The sequence below is a fragment of the Oncorhynchus tshawytscha genome, unplaced genomic scaffold, assembly GCF_018296145.1.
Source record: "Oncorhynchus tshawytscha isolate Ot180627B unplaced genomic scaffold, Otsh_v2.0 Un_contig_3121_pilon_pilon, whole genome shotgun sequence".
NCBI lineage: Eukaryota > Metazoa > Chordata > Actinopteri > Salmoniformes > Salmonidae > Oncorhynchus > Oncorhynchus tshawytscha.
The window spans coordinates 485,028-506,016 of record NW_024609809.1 but is presented as its reverse complement, the minus strand read 5'-3'; the positions used below and the strand labels follow the sequence as shown (position 1 = coordinate 506,016).

General features: G+C 42.0%; 1 protein-coding gene across 7 annotated transcripts; it reads left to right on the top strand.

Annotated features, from left to right (window-relative positions):
• Window positions 1–7,927: 7,927 nt before the first annotated feature.
• Window positions 7,928–20,623, top strand: LOC121838646 (luc7-like protein 3). Of its 7 annotated transcripts, XR_006082949.1 has the most exons (12): window positions 7,928–8,221; window positions 12,236–12,342; window positions 12,812–12,956; window positions 13,109–13,189; window positions 14,956–15,060; window positions 15,244–15,405; window positions 15,629–15,966; window positions 17,134–17,294; window positions 18,060–18,295; window positions 18,458–18,575; window positions 19,076–19,160; window positions 19,993–20,623. XR_006082949.1 is itself a non-coding variant. In XM_042318571.1 (10 exons), exons 1-9 carry the CDS (start codon window positions 8,123–8,125, stop codon window positions 18,260–18,262), a joined length of 1,398 nt encoding a protein of 465 aa, XP_042174505.1. In that variant the 5' UTR covers window positions 7,928–8,122; the 3' UTR covers window positions 18,263–18,295; window positions 18,458–20,623. The 7 variants fall into 7 exon arrangements, 4 of the variants coding, with proteins under 4 accessions (XP_042174505.1, XP_042174502.1, XP_042174504.1 ...); XR_006082947.1 differs by having other exon boundaries at window positions 19,076–20,623; XR_006082948.1 differs by having other exon boundaries at window positions 18,458–19,160.
• Window positions 20,624–20,989: the final 366 nt, after the last annotated feature.

Below are 20,989 nucleotides of genomic sequence, written 5' to 3'. Positions count from 1 at the left end.
AAAAAAGAAACAAATCTTTCCTACTGATAAATCAACAGGGGTAATGGAATGTAGGCTCTGAGGGTCAGGTCTTGACACGTTCCTGAATAATAAAGCAACACCTGAGGGAATGGCATTTAAAACAAAATTCTTTAGGTGTTACGAAAATCTTTAGGTGTTACGTGATAAGAATTCTTTAGAACTAAGTAAAACACCCTCTGCATTTACCAGTTGGCTCACCAATAGGAATTTATTTTGGAACCAATATTCTAAAAGAATATTAAAATAAGTATTTTTATACAAAATGTCCCGATTATTCCACATATAATATCTGTGTGGAGAAAATTATGCTTATAAATTAAGGACCATGACAAGAAAACCTGCCAATGAAAAGCAGAAAGTTTCACTGGAACTTTGTCGATATTATAATTCCAAACCAATATGAAGTTAAGGCCACCAAAAGTAGAGAAGACATGATGAGGAATACAATTCCAGATAGAAGTGGGTCTTCTTAGGAATTGTTTTATCCAATTGATCTTAAAATTACTATTTAAGGTAGTAAAGTCCAGAAAATTCAGCCCACCATTCTCATAAGTGTTCATTACAACAGTTTTCCTATTTTTTTAAATGTTTATTTCACCTTTATTTAACCAGGTAGGCTAGTTGAGAACAAGTTCTCATTTGCAACTGCGACCTGGCCAAGATAAAGCATAGCAGTGTGAACAGACAACACAGAGTTACACATGGAGTAAACAATTAACAAGTCAATAACACAGTAGAAAAAAAAGGGGATTCTATATACATTGTGTGCAAAAGGCATGAGGAGTTAGGCGGATAATTACAATTTTGCAGATTAACACTGGAGTGATAAATGATCAGATGGTCATGTGCAGGTAGAGATATTGGTGTGCAAAAGAGCAGAAAAGTAAATAAAAACAGTATGGGGATGAGGTAGGTAAAAATGGGTGGGTTATTTACCGATAGACTATGTACAGCTGCAGCGATCGGTTAGCTGCTCAGATAGCAGATGTTTGAAGTTGGTGAGGGAGATAAAAGTCTCCCAACTTCAGCGATTTTTGCAATTCGTTCCAGTCACAGGCAGCAGAGAACTGGAACGAAAGGCGGCCAAATGAGGTGTTGGCTTTAGGGATGATCAGTGAGATACACCTGCTGGAGCGCGTGCTACGGATGGGTGTTGCCATCGTGACCAGTGAACTGAGATAAGGCGGAGCTTTACCTAGCATGGACTTGTAGATGACCTGGAGCCAGTGGGTCTGGCGACGAATATGTAGCGAGGGCAAGCCGACTAGAGCATACAAGTCGCAGTGGTGGGTGGTATAAGGTGCTTTAGTGACAAAACGGATGGCACTGTGATAAACCGCATCCAGTTTGCTGAGTAGAGTGTTGGAAGCAACTTTGTAGATGACATCGCCGAAGTCGAGGATCGGTAGGATAGTCAGTTTTACTAGGGTAAGTTTGGCGGCGTGAGTGAAGGAGGCTTTGTTGCGGAATAGAAAGCCGACTCTTGATTTGATTTTCGATTGGAGATGTTTGATATGAGTCTGGAAGGAGAGTTTACAGTCTAGCCAGACACCTAGGTACTTATAGATGTCCACATATTCAAGGTCGGAACCATCCAGGGTGGTGATGCTGGTCAGGCGTGCGGGTGCAGGCAGCGAACGGTTGAAAAGCATGCATTTGGTTTTACTAGCGTTTAAGAGCAGTTGGAGGCCACGGAAGGAGTGTTGTATGGCATTGAAGCTCGTTTGGAGGTTAGATAGCACAGTGTCCAAGGACGGGCCGGAAGTATATAGAATGGTGTCGTCTGCGTAGAGTTGGATCAGGGAATCGCCCGCAGCAAGAGCAACATCATTGATATATACAGAGAAAAGAGTCGGCCCGAGGATTGAACCCTGTGGCACCCCCATAGAGACTGCCAGAGGACCGGACACCATGCCCTCCGATTTGACACACTGAACTCTGTCTGCAAAGTAGTTGGTGAACCAGGCAAGGCAGTCATCTGAAAAACCGAGGCTACTGAGTCTGCCGATAAGAATATGGTGATTGACAGAGTCGAAAGCCTTGGCAAGGTCGATGAAGACGGCTGCACAGTACTGTCTTTTATCGATGGCGGTTATGATAACGTTTAGTACCTTGAGTGTGGCTGAGGTGGGTACGGTTGGGTACGGTTTCTCCACAGAAAGTTGCTAAGCATCTGGTCTATCTCCTTGCTTATTTTACTGTCAAGATATAAAGATAGAGCACCATATGTTAGAGATGCCTTCAGCCTTGGTTATTAGGACTCTACCTTTTAAAGATAAGTCCCTCTGTAGCCATTGATTTAGCTTCTTCTGGGTTTTTTTTAATAAGAGGGTTAAAATTTAGTAAGCCTCTATACTTCTGATCCTTTGTAATGGTTATGCCTAAATATGTAAGTTCTTCTTTTACTGGAATACCATAATATGAAGGTGTCACACAATCTTTGACAGCTATGAGTTCACATTTATTAATGTTAAGGTATAGACCAGATGCTTTGGAAAAGGATTGCATCACATTGATCGATATGGGAATTTGGTTAGCGTCATTCAGAAAAAGTGTAGTATCGTCAGCCAGCTGGCTTATAATAATTTCTTTACCAGCTATGGAAATACCTTGTACAGGATTATTATTTAAAGAATTTGTAAGAAGTTGGGTGATTAATAAAAACAGGTACAGAGAGATTGGACAACCTTGCCTAAATCCTCTCTTTAACTCAACTCTAGGTGAGGTGCCATATTTCAATTTGATAGAGCTGTTACCATTTGTATAGAGAGTATAGAGAGTCTTAATAGCCTTACAAATAATATGAAGCTATCTTCAGTTATTAGGTCTGAGTAGTCACGTATGCCTAATACTGGTCTGATATTGTTAGAAATATGTCTGTTCCTCATAAAGCCAGACTGTGTTTCATCGATGATTACATCCAGGACTTCTTTAATTATTTTTGCAAGTAGTAAGGCTAATATCTTATAGTCATTATAAAGAAGACAAATTGGACACCAGATATCGATGAGCAGCACTTTTTTTAGGCTTAGGTATCAGTGTTATTAACCCCTGATTCATTGTAGGAGGGAGAACATTGTTTTTAATACTCTCTAAAAAGACTTCAAATAGGAAGGGAGCTACTTGTTCAGAAAATCATTTGTAAAATTCTGATGTAATTCCATCAACACCTGGTGATTTATTGTTCTTTAGATGTTTGATAGACTCTATAATCTCTTCAACTTTGATGGGTTCATCACACTGTTTAGATTCTATTTCACTATTTAGATTCTACTATACTATTGTATAGTAGAGCTATACAATTTCCTGTAAAAGTGGCAACAGTATTTAGCGATACATTTTTGGTCATCTGTAATAACACCATCAATGTTTAACTTATGGATAGTCAAATCAAATCAAAGTGTATTTGTCACGTGCGCCGAATACAACCTTACAGTGAAATGCTTACTTACAGGCTCTAACCAATAGTGCAAAAAGGTGTTAGGTGAACAATAGGTAAGTAAAGAAATAAAACAACAGTAAAAGGACAGACTATAAAAGTAGGGAGGCTACATACAGTCACCGGTTAGTCAGGCTGATTGAGGTAGTATGTACATGTAGGTATGGTTAAAGTGACTATGCACACATGATGAACAGAGAGTAGCAGTAGTGTAAAAGAGGGGGTGGTGGGTGGCGGGACACAATGCAGATAGCCCGGTTAGCTAATGTGCGGGAGCACTGGTTGGTTGGCCCAATTGAGGTAGTATGTACATGAATGTATAGTTAAAGTGACTATGCATATATGATAAACAGAGTAGCAGCAGCATAAAAAGAGGGGTTGGGGGAGTACACAATGCAAATAGTCTGGGTAGTCATTTAATTACCTGTTCAGGAGTCTTATGGCTTGGGGATAAAAACTGTTGAGAAGCCTTTTTGTCCTAGACTTGGGACTCCGGTACCGCATGCCATGCGGTAGTAGAGAGAACAGTCTATGACAGGGGTGGCTCGGGTCTTTGACAATTTTTAGGGCCTTCCTCTGACACCGCCTGGTGTAGAGGTCCGGGAAGGCAGGCAGCTTAGCCCCAGTTATATACTGGGCCGTACGCATTACCCTCTATAGTGTCTTGCGGTCAGAGGCCGAGCCATTTCCATACCAGGCAGTGATGCAACCAGTCAGAATGCTCTCGATGTTGCAGCTGTAGAACCTTTTGAGGATCTCAGGACCCATGCCAAATCTTTTTAATCTCCTGAGGGGGAATAGAATTTGTCGTGCCCTCTTCACGACTGTCTTGGTGTGTTTGGACCATTCTAGTTTGTTGTTGATGTGGACACCAAGGAACTTGAAGCTCTCATCCTGCTCCACTACTGTCCCGTTGATGAGAATGGGGGCGTGCTCGGTCCTCCTTTTCCTGTAGTCCACAATCATCTAATTAGTCTTGGTTACGTTGAGGGATAGGTTGTTATTCTGGCACCACCCGGCCAGGTCTCTGACCTCCTACCTATAGGCTGTCTCGTCGTTGTCAGTGATCAGGCCTACCACTGTTGTGTCGTCTGCAAACTTAATGATGGTGTTGGAGTCGTGCCTGGCCATGCAGTCGTGGGTGAACAGGGAGTACAGGGAGTACAAGAGGGACTGAGCATGCACCCCTGTGGAGCATGGTGTTGATGTGAGCCATTACCAACCTTTCAAAGCACTTCATGGTTACAGACGTGAGTGCTACGGGTCTGTAGTCATTTAGGCAGGTTGGCTTTGTGTTCTTGGGCACAGGGACTATGGTGGTCTGCTTGAAACTGCTATTACAGACTCAATCATGGACATGTTGAAAATGTCAGTGAAGACACCTGCAGCACATGCCCGGAGTACACGTCCTGGTAATCCGTCTGGCCCCGCAGCCTTGTGTATGTTGACCTGTTTAAAGGTCTTACTCACGTCGGCTACGGAGAGCGTGATCACACAGTCGCCCGGAACAGCTGATGCTCTCATGCATACCTCAATGTTGCTTGCCTCGAAGCGAGCATAGAAGTGATTTAGCTCTTCTGGTAGGCTCATGTCACTGGGCAGCTCGCGGTTGTGCTTCCCTTTGTAGTCAGTAATAGTTTGCAAGCCCTGCCACATAAGACCAGCGTCAGATCCGGTATAGTATGATTCAATCTTAGTCTCATATTGACACTTTGCGTGTTTGATGGTTCGTCGCAGGGCATAGCAGGACTTCTTGTAAGCTTCCGGGTTAAAGTCCCGCACCTTGAAAGCGGAAGCTCTACCCCTTAGTTCAGTGCGAATGTTGCCATTAATCCATGGCTTGTGTTTGGGGTATGTACATACAGTCACTGTGGGGATGACGTCCTCAATGCACTTATTGATCAAGCCAGTGACTGATGTGGTGTACTCCTCAATGCCATCGGAAGAATCCCGGAACATGTTCCAGTCTGTGATAGCAAAACAGTCCTGTAGTTTAGCATCTGCTTCATCTGACCACTTTTTTAGAGACCGAGTCACTGGTGCTTCCTGCTTTAATTTTTGCTTGTAAGCAGGAATCAGGAGGATAGAGTTGTGGTCGGATTTACCAAATGGAGGGCGAGGCAGAGCTGTGTACGTGTCTCTGTGTGTGGAGTACAGGTGATCTAGAATTTTTTTCCCTCTGGTTGCACATTTAACATGTTGATAGAAATTTGGTAGAACTGATTTAAGTTTTCCTGCATTAAAGTCTCCGGCCACTAGAAGCGCCGCCTCTGGTTGAGTGGTGTCCTGTTTACTTATTTCCTTATACAGCTGACTGAGTGTGGTCTTAGTGCCAGCATCTGTCTGTGGTGGTAAATAAACAGCCACGAAAAGTATAGCTGAAAACTCTCTAGGTAAGTAGTGTGGCCTGCAATTTATCACAATATACTCTACTTCAGGCGAGCAAAATCTAGAGACTTCCTTAGATTTCGTGCACCAGCTGTTGTTTACAAATATGCACAGACCGCCACCCCTCGTCTTACCGGAATATGCTGTTCTATCCTGCCGGTGCAGCGTATATCCCGCTAGCTGAATATCCATGTCGTCATTCAGCCCCGATTCCGTGAAACACAGGATATTACAGTTTATGATGTCCCGTTGGTAGGATATTCGTGATCGTACCTCGTCTAATTTATTGTCCAATGATTGCACGTTGGCGAGTAGTATTGACTGTAACGGCAGCTTTCCCAGTCGCCTTCTCCGGGTCCTGACCAGGCATCCAGATCTTTGTCCTCTGTACCTGCGTCGCTTCCTCTGGTAAATAACGGGGATGTCGGCCCTGTGGGGTGTTTGGAGAATGTCTGGTGCGTCGTCCTTGTTGTAGAAATAGTGTTATTTGGATAGTGTTATTTGTCGAGAGAAATTTCTTAAGTCTAAAGAAATAGGATGAATTCTTTTCTCCCTCCTAAATCCATTTTTTCCTAGATGTAATAAAGGCTCCCTCTGCTTTTAATCTATATATATTATCCAATTTATTTAATCTCGATATATTATACAGTTTATTTAATCTCTATATATTATCCAGTTTATTTAATCTATGTATATTATCCAGTTTATTTAATATATATATATATATCATCCAGTTTATTTAATTTATATATATTATCCCGTTTATTTAATCTCGATATATTATCCCGTTTATTTAATCTCTATATATCATCCAGTTGATTTAATCTATATATATTATCCAGTTTATTTAATCTCTATATATCATCCAGTTGATTTAATATATATATATTATCCAGTTTATTTAATCTCTATATATCATCCAGTTGATTTAATATATATATATTTATCATCCCGTTTATTTAATCTCTATATATCATCCAGTTGATTTAATATTATATATATCATCTTTATTTAATCTCTATATATCATCCAGTTTATTTATCATCATCCAGTTGATTTAATATATATATATTATCCAGTTTATTTAATCTCTATATATCATCCAGTTGATTTAATATATATATATATATCATCCCGTTTATTTAATCTCTATATATTATCCAGTTTATTTAATCTCTATATATCATCCAGTTGATTTAATATATATATATCATCCCGTTTATTTAATCTCTATATATTATCCAGTTTATTGGATCTATATATATTATCCAGTTTATTTTGTAACTCAATCAGTTCTATCTTCTCCTCCCCTGGCTGGGGACCTCTGAAAAAGGCAAGTTATTTTAATGATCACCTTTTCCTCCTCAACTCTTGTGGCCTTAGCAAGATTACTATCATATTTTCTAAGGGATTTGGACACCTCAAATGAAAGAGCTCCCAGATTTTGCAATAAGATTTTTCTTCAAAAGCCCTTCCCAAAAGTGTGAAAGCAGATCTTTAACCTCAAACTTAACTATATCATTATTTAATAACGAGCTATTTAGCTTCCAGTATGAAGCTCTACCAAGGTTAGTATAGGGGGTAAATATTTTGATATCAATGTGCGAGGTGATTTGTAGATCAGTCAGTCGGCAGTCGCCTGCCTGCAGTCATTTTGATGCTCCAACACGGCCTCTGTCTTCCATCTGCTCTTGTAAACAATCCGCCATATTTCCATGTTTTGGTGATTGTTTGCAATATATATATATATATATATATATATATATATATATATATATATACAAAAGTTAAATTGATACACACCTTTATAGGGTTAGGGTTAAGGTTCCCACACAGCCATATTAAGGTTCCCACACAGCCATATTTCAGTATATATAATATATCGGTGATATGAAAGATAAGATCCTTAGGCTTCTAAAACCTTACTGCAAGCGATGCTAGTTAATTTTCAGACCAAGCGTCAGGGCTCTTAATAAACCCCCATACAGAATACGCCTTCGCCCAATAACTCTTATGTGGGAGTCATGATGATCAAGGGCTAGTGGGGGACCAAGAGTGGATGCTACAGGACATCCTAGCAGAGGGTGGCGTAATTTCTCACACAGCGGCGGGTTCAGGTTCCGCACACGGATGCACAGTGGGTAGCGACTGTTGCTGAATGCGAACGGCTGCCATTTTGATCTGAAATAACTAGGATCTGTGTTTCTTTGGCGCAATAATAAATGGTTTAACTTAGTAGATACAATAGCTTTTTGCTTTCAGTTTTGACGCAAAATGCTTTCCGCAGCCCAGTTACTCGATGAGTTGATGGGTCGAGACAGAAACTTGGCCCCCGACGAGAAACGATGCAACGTACGCTGGGACCACGAGACCGTAAGTTAGCCACTTTGTTAGCTTTAGCCAGCTCGCTGGAAACAATTTCGTCCGGTTCTTGTTTTCAGTGAGTCGTTTTATAGGTAGGTAGCTAGCAAACTGACGTTGATATTGATGTGTTTGCTTAAACGTAATAGCTGGCTACATACATGATGCTCGCCAGCTAACAGCATCCTAACTAGCTATGAACTAACGACCGCCAGGGTCGGGTGTTAGCTAGCTAGGTAGTAAGTTAACGCGTTAGCTACAATTGAGGACAGCATGTTCCTCTCAGGCCCAACCCCCTGACCCACGAATCCGCATTCAACATTTAAACTAACGAGCAACACTGGCCCTGTACTATATATAGCTCGCTAGATAATGTTATATAGTAGTTAATGAGTAACTTCGCCACGACGGCTAGCTACAGGTCCACTGACAACTGGGCTAGCTGGCTTGCTTAAATAAAAACAAGTGGGGACTTTTAACGTTATTTGCAGACATCAGCCGAATGTGAAACCGTAATGGAGACACACTAACGTTAGGTAGCTGCGAATTTCAGTCAACATTGACATTTGTATTGGCTCAAAGTTAGTCATTAGCTAGCTTAGTAACCTTATGATATGTCGTTGTCAATGTAACGTTAGCTAGTTAATCAAGTTGCATGAGTCTTGAGTCAAATCACATTTTATTGGTCGCATACACATATTTAGTATATGTTATTGCGGGTGTAGCCAAATGCTTGTGTTCCTCCTAGCTCCAACAGTGGAGTAATATCTAACAATATACACATCTAAAAAGTAATGTAACATGCAGTGCATTCGGAAAGTATTCAGACCCCTTGACTTTTTCCACATTGTTACATAACAGCATTATTCTACAATTGATTAAATTGTTGTCCCCTCAATCTGCACACAATACCCCATAATTACAAAAAGTTTTTTTTTTGCAAATGTATTAATAATTTTTTTTTAACGAACATTTTTAGGGCTCCTGAGTGGTGCAGCGGTCTAAGGCACTGCATCTCATCTCAGTCCCTGGTTTGAATCCAGGCTGTATTCCATCCGGTTGTGATTGGGAGTCCCATAGGGCGGCGCACAATTGGCCCAGCGTTTTCCTAGGCAGTCATTGAAAATAAGAATTTGTTCTTTTTTAAATTTTATTTTACCTTTACCTCTAGGCAAGTCAGTTAAGAACATATTCTTATTTTCAATGACTGCCTAGGAGCAGTGGGTTAACTGCCTGTTCAGGGGCAGAATGACAGATTTGTACCTTGTTAGCTTGGGGATTTGAACTTGCAACCTTCCGGTTACTAGTCCAACGCTCTAACCACTAGGCTACCCTGCCGCCCCTCTTAACTTGCCTAGTTAAATAAATAAAATAAGTATTGTGACCCTTTACCCAGTACTTTGTTGAAGCACCTTTGGCAGCGATTACAGCCCCAAGTCTTCTTGGGTATGATGTTACAACCTGTATTTGGGGAGTTAATCCCTTCAATGCAGATCCTCTCAAGCTCTGTCAGGTTGGATGGAGAGCTTCACTGCACAGCTATTTTCAGGTCTCTCCAGAGATGTTCGATCGGGTTCAAGTCCGGGCTTTGGCTGGGCCACTCAAGGACATTGAGGCTTGTCATGAAGCCACTCCTGTGTCTTCTTGGCTCTGTGCTTAGGGTCGTTGTCCTGTTGGAAGGTGAACCTTTGCCCCAGTCTGAGGTCCTGAGCGCTCTGGAGTTGAGCGGTGCCTGCTTTCCCCCAGACATGACGCTTGACATTCAGGCCAAAGATTTCATCAGACCAGAGTAGCTTATTTCTCATGGTCTGAGTTAGGGATGCACAATATATCGGTGAACATATCGGAATCAGCCAATATTAGCTAAAAATGCCAATATCGGTATCGGCCCGATATCTAGTTTCACAACGATGTCAAAGCTGTCGTGCATATCTATATAATGTAGGTAATGATGTAATGACACCACGTAAAATGTTGTGCAGCACAGCATCCCTAACCGAACCCACAATGTCTGCTGTGTGGATAGAGCAGTCAACAAGTTGAGCAGTCATTTGAAAGAGTAAGACATTTTCAGTGAGACAACTCAAAGGCAAAATCCATTAAAGCCAAGATAATGGAATTCATTGCTCTTGACAATCAACCGTTCTCTGTCGTGGGGTAGTTGGCTTTTGCCGACTGGTCGAGCACCGGTACACACTACCAAGTGCGATATTTTTCAGATGTTGTCCTACTTGAGTTACACAGTAATAGCATCACTGCTGTTAGCTTCACGACATACATAAACTTAGCAAAAAAATAAACGTCTCCTATCTTTCAAAGATAATTCATACAAATCCAAATAACTTGACATTCTTCACTGTAAAAGATTCGCCTTTATCATTACACCAAGGCAGGTACTCTGGATCTGGATCGATTTGGAGGTGGAGGGTCCGTCGTGGTCTGGGGCACGTCTGGGACCTGTTGGATCGGAGGGTGAGGGCTAGGGCCACCCCCCACCAGAAATGTCTGGGAACTTGCTGGTGCCTTGGTGGAAGGGCGGGGTAACATCTCACAGCAAGAACTGGCAACTGGGAGTACTTAATGCAGCTGATGGCCACACCAGATACTGATGTTTACTTTTTAAATTCTGGTTAGTGTGTGTGTAACCTTTTTATTGAACTAGGTAAGTTAAGAACAAATTCTTATTTACAATGACGGCCAAACTCGGACGCCTCTGAGCCAATTGTGCGCTGCCCTATGGGACTCCCAATCACGGCCGGATGTGGTAGAGCCTGGATTCAAACCAGGGACTGTAGTTACAACTCTTGCACTGAGATGCAGTGCCTTAGACCGCTGCGTCCGTGTGTGTCTTAACTATTTAACTGAACTAGAATGCTTAAAAGCCTTCTAAATGTTAAATATCTTATCGGTATCGTTTTATTTGGCAAGGAAGATATCGGATATTGGTATCGGCCAAAAATGTCATATCGTTACATCAGTAGTCTGAGTCCTTTAGGAACTCCAAACGGGTTGTCATCCGTCTTTTAATGTTTAGTGGCTTTCGCCTGGCCACTCTATCATAAAGGCCTGATTGGTGGAGTGCTGTAGAGATGGTTGTCCTGGAAGGAACTCTGGAGCTCTTTCGGTGACCATCGGGTTCTTGGACACCTCCCTGACCAAGGCCCTTCTCCCCCGACTGCTCAGTTTGGCCGGGCGGCCAGCTCTAGGAAGAGTCTTGGTGGTTCCAAACTTCATCCATTTAATAATGGAGGCCACTGTTCTTGGGGACCTTCAATTCTGCAGACATTTTTTGGTACACTTTCCCAGATCTGTGCTTCAACACAATCGACAATTCCTTTGACCTCACGGCTTGGTTTTTGCTCTGAAATGCACTGTCAACTGTGGGACCTTATATAGACAGCTGTGTGCTTATCCAAATCATGTCCAATTAATTTGATTTACCACAGGTGGACTCCAATCACATTGTAGAAACATCTCAAGGATGATCAATGGAAACATGATGCAACTGAGCGCAATTTTTAGTCTCATAGCAAGAGGCCTGAATGCTAATCTAAATAAGGTATTTCTAAGGTTTTTTTGTGTATTTTTATGCAACATTTTCTAAACCTGTTTTTGCTTTGTCATTGTGGTATTGTGTGTAGATTGAGGGGATTTTCTGTTCACTTAATCAATTTTAGAATAAGGCTGTAACGTTACAAAAAGTGAAGGGGTCTGAGTACTTTCCTAACGCACTGTGTGTATGATGGGCCAAATGGTTACCTCTAAAAAATATCAGAATTGGCATTATTACCAAAGCAAAGGTCACTAGCTACTAATTTGGTTCATCAGTGAGATTAGGCTAATCAATGTTTGAAGATGCATGTTTGATAGAAGATCCATGTTGCATTTCCCAACCAGTTTGCAAGCAACATTTTTGTCAGGCCTGGCATTGAAGAGGTTTTGGGTTTTGTAGCTTCTTATTTCTCAAAATCATGCAACTGTTGGCTCACTAATGACGTGGCTTATCTTTTCTCCCTTCCCTTGCAGACCTGTAAGTACTATCTCTGTGGATTCTGCCCTGCAGAATTATTCACAAACACCCGGTCTGACTTGGGTCCCTGTGAAAAAATCCATGATGAAAACCTTAGGAAAATGTAAGTTTTACCTTTTTTTCCCCCATCACTTTTTGTTGTTTGTGTTATAATTAAGCAATAAGGCCCGAGGGGTGTGGTATATGGCCAATATAACATTCGTAACCAGTTTAATAGCAATAAGGCCCAAGGGGGGTGTGGCATATTGCAAATATACCACGTCTTACATCTGTTCTTAGGGACGACACAACGCAGAGTTCCTGGATACAGCCCTTAGCCATGGTATATTGGCCATGTAACACACCCCTTCAGGCCTTATTGCTATTATAAACTGGTTGCCAATGTAATTAGAAAGGTAAACAAGTAATTTTGTATTATACCTGTGGTATATTTAAGCAATAAAACCTGGGGGGTGTGGTATATGGACAATATACCATGACTAAGGGCTGTCCTTAAACTAGTATCACATGTCTATAGCGTATAACATGGAATTACAGGTGTATAACTCCCTTTTCATCCCTATGTGCACCAGGTATGAGAAGAGCTCCCGGTTCATGAAGGAGGGCTATGAGAGGGACTTCCTGCGCTACCTGCAGTCTCTCCTGGCCGAGGTGGAGAGGAGGATCCGTAGGGGCCACGCCCGTCTAGCCCTGTCGCAGGCCCAGCAGGCCGCAGGAGTAAGAATATATATAGATATACTCAGTCATTGCCCATAGTTTCGCCACTATAGAGAACACAGAACTCAACATGGAAACCTAGGCCAACCCTTGTATTCGGTTTGTCATGTTCATCAATGTTGTTAGATTATGCTGACTGGACCTTTCTCCAGCAGGGGCCTGGTGGTCCTGTGGGGAAGAACGAGGAGAAAGCTACAGTCCTGACAGAGAAGATCGAGGACCTAGTCATGCAGGTGAGCTGCCTGGGTTTACTAAAACATTACATTCCTCCATTGAGCACAATTACAGTTGAAGTCGGAAGTTTACACTTAGGTTGCGGTCATTAAAACTTGTTTTTCAACCACTCCACAAAACACTTGTTAACATAGTTTCTGGAGAGACCTGAAAATAGCTGTGCAGTGAAGCTCTCCCTCCAACCTGACAGAGCATAGTTTTGGCAAGTCAGTTAGGACATCTACTTTGTGCATGAGACAAGTAATATTTCCAACAATTGTTTACAGACAGATTATTTCACTTATAATTCAATGTATCACAATTCCGGGGGGTTTACATAAGTTTACTAACACTAAGTTGACTGTACTTTTAAACAGCTTGGAAAATTCCAGAAAATTGTCAGGGCTTTAGAAGCTTCTGATAGGCTAATTGACTTCATTTGAGTCAATTGGAGGGGTACCTGTGTATGTATTTCAAGGCTTACCTTCAAACTCAGTGCAAATCAATCCCAGAACAACAGCAATAAACCCTGTGAAGATGCTGGAGGAAACGGGTACAAAAGTATCTATCCACAGTAAAACGAGTCCTACATCGACATAACCTGAAAGGCCGCTCAGCAAGGAAGAAGCCACTGCTCCAAAACTGCAACAAAAAGCCAGAGTACGGTTTGCAACTGTACATAAGGATCATACTTTTTGGAGAAAAGTTCTCTGGTCTGATGAAACGAAAATAGAACTGTTTGGCCATAATGACCATTGTTATGTTTGGAGGAGAAAGGGAGGCTTGCAAGCCAAAGAACACCATCCCAACCATGAAGCACGGGGGTGGCAGCATCATGTTGTGGGGGTGCTTTGTGGCAGGAGGGACTGGTACACTTCACAAAATAGATGGCACAATGAGGCAGAAAAATGATGTTGCTTCAATATATCCACATCTCAAGACATCGGTCAGGAAGTTAAAGCTCTGTTGCGAATGGGTTTTCCAAATGGACAATGACCCCAAGCATACTTCCAAAGTTGTGGCAAAATGGCTTAAGGACAACAAGGTATTGGAGTGGCCATCACAAAGACCTGACCTCAATCCTATAGAACATTTGTGGGCAGAACTGAAAAAGTGTGTGCGAGCACGGAGGCCTACAAACCTGACTCAGTTACGCCAGCTCTGTGAGGAGGAATGGGCCAAAATTCACCCAACTTATTGTGGGAAGCTTGTGGAAGGCTACCTGAAACGTTTGACCCAAGTTAAACAATTTAAAGGCAATGCTACCAAATACTAATTGAGTGTATGTAAACTTCTGACCCACTGGGAATGTGATGAAAGAAATAAAAGCTTAAATAAATCATTCTCGCTACTATTATTCTGACATTTCACATTCTTAAAATAAAGTGGTGATCCTAACTGACCTAAGACAAAACTTTCACTAGAATTAAATGTCAGGAATTGTGGAACTGATTTTAAATGTATTTGGCTAAGGTGTATGTAAACTTCCGACTTCAAATGTACATGGACCCTACACTACCGTTCAAAAGTTTGGTGTCATCTAGAAATGTCCTAGTTCTTGGTCCAATAAAATTACATCAAATTGGTCAGAAATACAGTGTAGACATTGTTTGCTTTTATTTTTTCTTTCAAAAACAAGGACATTTCTAAGTGACCACAAACTTTTGAAATGTAGTGTACATGCATCCATCATGTGAAGGCCTACATTCATGCAGGACACGCACTCTGGAGTGAGTAAGTTGTTTTCTATGTCAACAAAGTTGCCGTTTGTATGTGCTGTGTTCAGATCGAGGAGTTGGGCTCTGAGGGCAGAGTGGAGGAGGCCCAGGGGATGATGAAACTGGTGGAACAGCTAAAGGATGAGCGAGAGCTGCTCAGCTCCACCCCCTCGGTGAGTTACTCCCGGTTCTTTCTAACTCCATCAGCATTGAGATCAACTCAGTTATCTATTTAGTTATCTATTTAGTAAGCCTTTAGTATGAATTCAATACCGTGAACTAAACCCGGGGATGAATGCATTTTTGGTTGAAAGTACTGTACTTGTAAAACTAAAAGTTATCCTGTTTGATTCCAGACGATTGAGACCTTTGCGGCCCAGGAGAAACAGATGGAGGTGTGCGAGGTGTGCGGGGCGTTTCTCATTGTGGGAGACGCCCAGTCCCGGGTGGATGACCACCTGATGGGCAAGCAGCACATGGGCTACGCCAAGATCAAATCCACTGTGGAGGAGCTCAAGGTAAGGTTTGAAAGATTGTTCACTTCCAAGTCAATGTTTGTCAAGATTCCATATATGCCATTTGTTGTACTGTATGCTTTAATACCCATGAAAAAGGAAGTATAATTTAATCATTTTGACTGTTTTGAAAGACCAGTATGTTGATATTGCTGATGCAGAAAAACATTCGGTCATATAATTAAATTTTTCATCATGAATAATGAATGAATGATTTTCTGTTAAGGAGAAGTTAAATCGGCGATCCGAAGACCCCGCCGGAGAAGACAAGGGAGAGCTAGAAAGCAAGGACTGGGAGCGTGAGAGGGAGGAGAGGGAGACTAAGCGCAAGTTGGAAGAGGAGGAGAAAGAGAAGGAGAAGGAGAAAGAGCGTGAGAAGGAGAAGGAGAAAGAGAGGGAGCGAGTGAAGGAGCGGGAGAGAGAGAGGGAGCGAGAGAGGGAGAAGAGAGGAAGGAGGAGCCACTCGAACAGCCGCCACTCCAGCCGGGCGTCGGACCGTAAGAGGAGTCGTTCCCGGGAACGCCGGCGGTCCAGGAGCAAGGAGAGGGAGCGCAAACGTAGCAGGTACTGTACTGTATGGCACGTAGACTAGTCTTATGGCTGATTCACACTATAGGTCGACCCCCAACTGTACTGTGCTGGCTCATTAATTTTCCTTTCAAATGGTCTTTTCCAGCACGGTCCCAGCAACTATGGTGGATGCTTAACCCATAAGAGTCTAAGCCGGGGGAGGGGGTCTACTAAGCTATAAGGAATTGTGTTAAGGTCATACCAAAGATAATTTAGCTATTTGATTTGGTATTTTAAGACTCCTTGTATCACACTTTTTTAAAATAAATGTTAAACATATTTGATGGGAAAAAAATTTGGCCTTACTGCTTTTAGCCTATACAAACGCACTGAATAACAGATTCACATTGAATAACAGATTCACTACATGGAACAACAAATAGTCCCAAAAAGACATCTGAAGGAAGTTTGTACTGAAGTGTCTGTCCTACATTGAGAGATTATTATTTTATTTTTAAACATGTATTTAACCCCTTATTTTTTCCAATTAACAGTCCATATATACTTCCATAAATGTTTTCAACTGGTACCGGTGGTCCTTCAGACCAGTCTTGGGGCCTTAGCAGAACAACAGACATGTTCTTGAGTCTCACCTTTAACATATTAGTGTGTACCCCAAACTGTTTGGACGCTACAGACAGAAGTTGGCAGATTGGCTGTAATGACTTCTGACGAGTCCCAAGACGCTTGTGGGGATCGTAGAGCAAAACGGAGAACACCATCGTGTTCATGCCAGTCTCATCTTTCCATAGAGGGGTCATAGTAGTTCGGACGCTACAGACGATTTTGTGAGAAGAGCGATTTATCGGGATGTCTCATGGTCTGACAAACACCGCATCACTGCAGATGCGGAAGTGTTAACATGGGCGGATGCAGTGGAATGAGACACATCCATTGCAAAAACAACATATCTCTACCTTAATCTGAAATATTTTTATGGAGATATTATTATTATTATCATGCTAATTAGTTTTCCGTGGGGTGCGGACATCGACCTTAGGGGGTTAACCAGCCCAGTACAGCTCTGCCTGGCCCTATAATGTTAATCAGGGATCACAGTTCATGTGTTTGTGAAAAACTCTCACTCGTTGAAAGTTCCACTGCTCTGCTCTTGAGTGTGTCGTGGATTAACATGTTCCTGTGTCCTGTGTTTTTCCACAGAAGCCGGGACAGGGACCGGGAGAGGCGGCGCAGCCGGGAGCGTTCGGACAGGAAACGGCGCTCCCGTAGCCGGGAGAGGAAGAGGTCCCGCAGCTCGGAGCGCAAGTCTCACCGCCACCGGAGCCGCAGCCGGGACAAGGACAGGACGTCCAGAGACAAAGGTGAGACATGGGACAAGTTGGCACATCAAACACATTTAGAATAATTACAACTCAGATCTAGCAGGTTTCTTGCAGCAATAGCAGGGTTTTTTTCTGAATCTAAAAGGGGCTTAGGTGGTGGACGTGGCAATGGGTGCTGTCCATCCGTCGGCGTGGCTGAATTTTAGAGAATATTTTAGAGACGGTGTAGAGAAATGTTTGAATTTAAGTGAATTTCTTAGTTATACAAATTTCCCCATTGAGCTGCGAGAATGTTTGCTTTAAAGCTAATTTCCTGCAGTTCTATTCATTTTGCCATTGCGGTGTTCTTTTACTCAAGCATAAAATCAATACGGCTAAATTCATATATTTTTTTAAATTCTCCTCGACTGTCTAGCTTTTCTTTTGGTGATTGTTAGATCTCAAAGACTACCATTTCTTTCTCTATTATTTATTCTAAATACTCTATCTGGTTTGTCGTTTAAGTTTACACTGAAGCGGTTTCCATCCCCAAAATTGATAAAATAAATATACTTTTTTACAGATTGGACTTAGGTGGCCTGAAAAACACTTAGGCGGCCCGCCTAAAGATTTAAACGGCAGACAAATCCCTGACTAGACCTTTTACCCACGTTTGGTTTAGTGACTCCACACTTGTGAATTCGGTAGGGACCATGATGGTCCAAATGTTGTTGCATCACCAGCTCAATCACAAGTGTGATCTGAAGTGTGTCCTAATCTAGAAGTCTTTGTCATGACTCTGTTTCATACCTCCATCCCTCCCAGAGCGTAAGGAGCCGGAGGAGAGGAGGAGCAGCTCCAAGAAGGACGAGGTGTTAGAGGATGACAAGCCTTCCTCTGACGTGGCCAAGCCTGGGCCCGTGGAGGCTGAGGCTCCTGCCTCCACTCTGGGCCTGGCCCTTCTGGCCAGGGTCAACGGGGCTGCTCAAGACGAACTCCATTCTGAAGGTGACACTCAGTCCAATTAAAACTGATCTGATAGGACCTCAGATCAGGCTCAGGTAAGTGCGCCCTCCCCCGTCATCCTGGCTCTCAAAACACACACCCCTCCCCCATCTTCCCTCTCAAACCTCCCCCTCCTGTTCTCCTCTCCCCCTGTTTACTTTCAGTTCTATTGCCTTTGATTTGTATGTTGTATCTTTATCCTGTTGTTTTGGATATAGTGCATCGTAAGTATGCACTGAAGATGGAGCTAGACCGATGATGAGAGAAGAAGGTAGAAACAGAGGTCACAAAGCCCAGAGGGAAAGACCAGTGTAGTCCTGAAAAACATACCTGGAGGTACCCCTCGTTTTGTATCGGTTATATACATGCATACATATTATATATCTCTATATTTGGTCTATTGGACAAAAATCTCTTCCAAATTTAAATCCAAGCATTTCTTTCTGCCTGTATTGCCTCTTGTATATTTTTTTTCTCTTCAGTGATGGTGGCAGTAACCATGTCTTTTAATTTGTCGATTTTCATAGCCTATGGAACGTATTAAAGTGACTGTTTGTCTAGAAATGTGGACATGTATCCACACATAGACACTGCATTTTACAGATACTTTAAAAGTAAAGTGAAGCTATATATGGACGGATCCGTACTATTTCTTTGACCTACTGAATGCACAGTCTAAAACCATTTTTTCTCCCACTGCCATGGATATTGTGTTCTATATACAGCTCTCTGTTCTCTGATATGTATTGTAACACAGTGTGTTGGTTAGCATTGGGCTGATGATGGAAGGGTAGGGGTTAATGAATGATTGCAGCTGACTTCCATACCTCACACAGCGTTGGTGTTGAGTGAGTGAGCGACCTCATGAAAGAAAAAGGCAAATTAATAAACCCTCAAGGATCAAACTGTCAAACTATTCAGGTACTCACCCAGGTACTCCTTTCTCTACCCACATCCATTTCTACTGAATGCTGTTGCCTGTGAGCTTACTGCTCTTTATCATGACTAAAGCTTGATGTGTATTGTTTTTTGTTTCTCCTTTGCTTTTTTGGTGCTTTTTTTCATCTTTTAAAGGTTGTTTTTGAAGTATTTATTATCAGGAAGTGATGATGATGATGATAAGAGGTACAGGTCAACTTGTTTGATATCCTCCAGCTGTCTAGTTTAATTAGATTTGGTACTTATTAGTGGACCTGCCTTTCAGGACTTCATTGACTTTGAAAGTGTACCAATTTATATTATTTACATGCTGTTAATTGAAAACACTTAATTTTGGCCCATGTTTGATATCGATGGTTATATCTATCATCCAACTAACATTCCTCAGTTTAGGTTTGTCTACAGTTCATTTTATGGTAAAGGGGATATCAAGCAGGTTCCATAATCTCAAAATAGGATGGTTAAAGCTTTTAAAGTTGAGTTCTATTGCCTTATACTGTGTCCCAAACTGAGTGTGAAGAGCAGGGCAGCCATCGTCAGCTAATGTCCACTAACATTTAAGGGCTGTTGGAGAAACGTCCACAAAATTCCAGGATGTTCCCTCCAAAAAATGCAATTTAGATTTCCCCAATGTTTGCTAGTGTTAGATTTAGTTTATTTTCCAGTTCGTTAGATTAGTTACCATTCCTTTGTGACATGTCTATAGGGGGATTTTCTGTATGTATAGTTGATGATAACAGCTTGTGGCTGCTACAAGCTGTGTTACCAGGATCTTTGCTAATGTGTCACCTCTTTGACCGTTTGTGCACCCCAGGGGACGCTGGGAAATCTGGAGGAGGAAGATCTGAAGACCACCTGTCGCTCCACCCTGAACCTGTCTCTGCGCTGCTTAAAACAAGGTGAACCACAGATGTAGTGGCTTATTAAAACAACTGTGACATCTAAATCACAACAAAAGACACGTGTGTAAAGGTGCCCTCTGTTGTCCTCCTGTTGTTTTTTTTTTTGGAAGATCACATTTTTAGCGCAGGACCAGACATTCTTCATTCAGTTTTCCGTTGTATTTCTTTCCTTCATCGTTTCTGATATAAAGGACCTTGTCTAGTAGCTGCTGAGGTAGAATGGTACATTAAGGCTTTTATCTATGTTCTGTTTCTCATGCAGTTTTTATGACAAATAAAAACCGTGCTTGTTTTGGTTTGTAATGTCAGGTTTCCACTCTTTCACGGTTTGACTTTTTTGGGAAATCAGTTTGGGAAGTGTTTGTACAATGTTAGTCAGGAGCATCTCTTTCTCTCCTCTCTCCTTCCCACCCACCAGATCTCACACCCACTGACTGATCTCTCTAGCCCCTTACTGTAAAATATAGTGAGATTGAATTGATCTTTTTTTGTTCTGATTTTTAAACCTGTTCATCTTGATCAATAAAAAGAGAGCTTGAATGATGTCTGAATTTGTTTGACTATTGTGTTAGGGGTGCTGATTTAGGGTCAGTTTGGCCTTTTAAGTCTTAATAAATAAGAGGTTGGAACTGATCCCGACAAAACAGCATTTCTACTCTGAGATGCTTTGTGAATACAAACTCCGGCTCATTAGAATCTACTTCGAGGATGAGCCCCACTGGCTCTGTATAAAACCCAGACATTTTCATTCATCAACGGTAGCTGACTCTCACTCCATCTTTGTCTCTTTCACTTGCTCTGTCTTTTTGGGCGGCAGGTAGCCTAGTGGTTAAGCAACTGACTAGGTATTCCCTGTCTACCATCCAGCAGCAAGATGGGAGCTAGATAACTGAGGGAGTTTGGTCTGAT

Coding starts and splice junctions, on each gene's coding strand:
- LOC121838646 (XM_042318568.1), top strand. CDS start 8,123: ATGCTTTCCGCAGCCCAGTTACTCGATGAGTTGATGGGTCGAGACAGA. Junction 13,190..14,955: donor TCGAGGACCTAGTCATGCAG/GTGAGCTGCCTG, acceptor TGCTGTGTTCAG/ATCGAGGAGTTGGGCTCTGA. Junction 15,061..15,243: donor TGCTCAGCTCCACCCCCTCG/GTGAGTTACTCC, acceptor GTTTGATTCCAG/ACGATTGAGACCTTTGCGGC.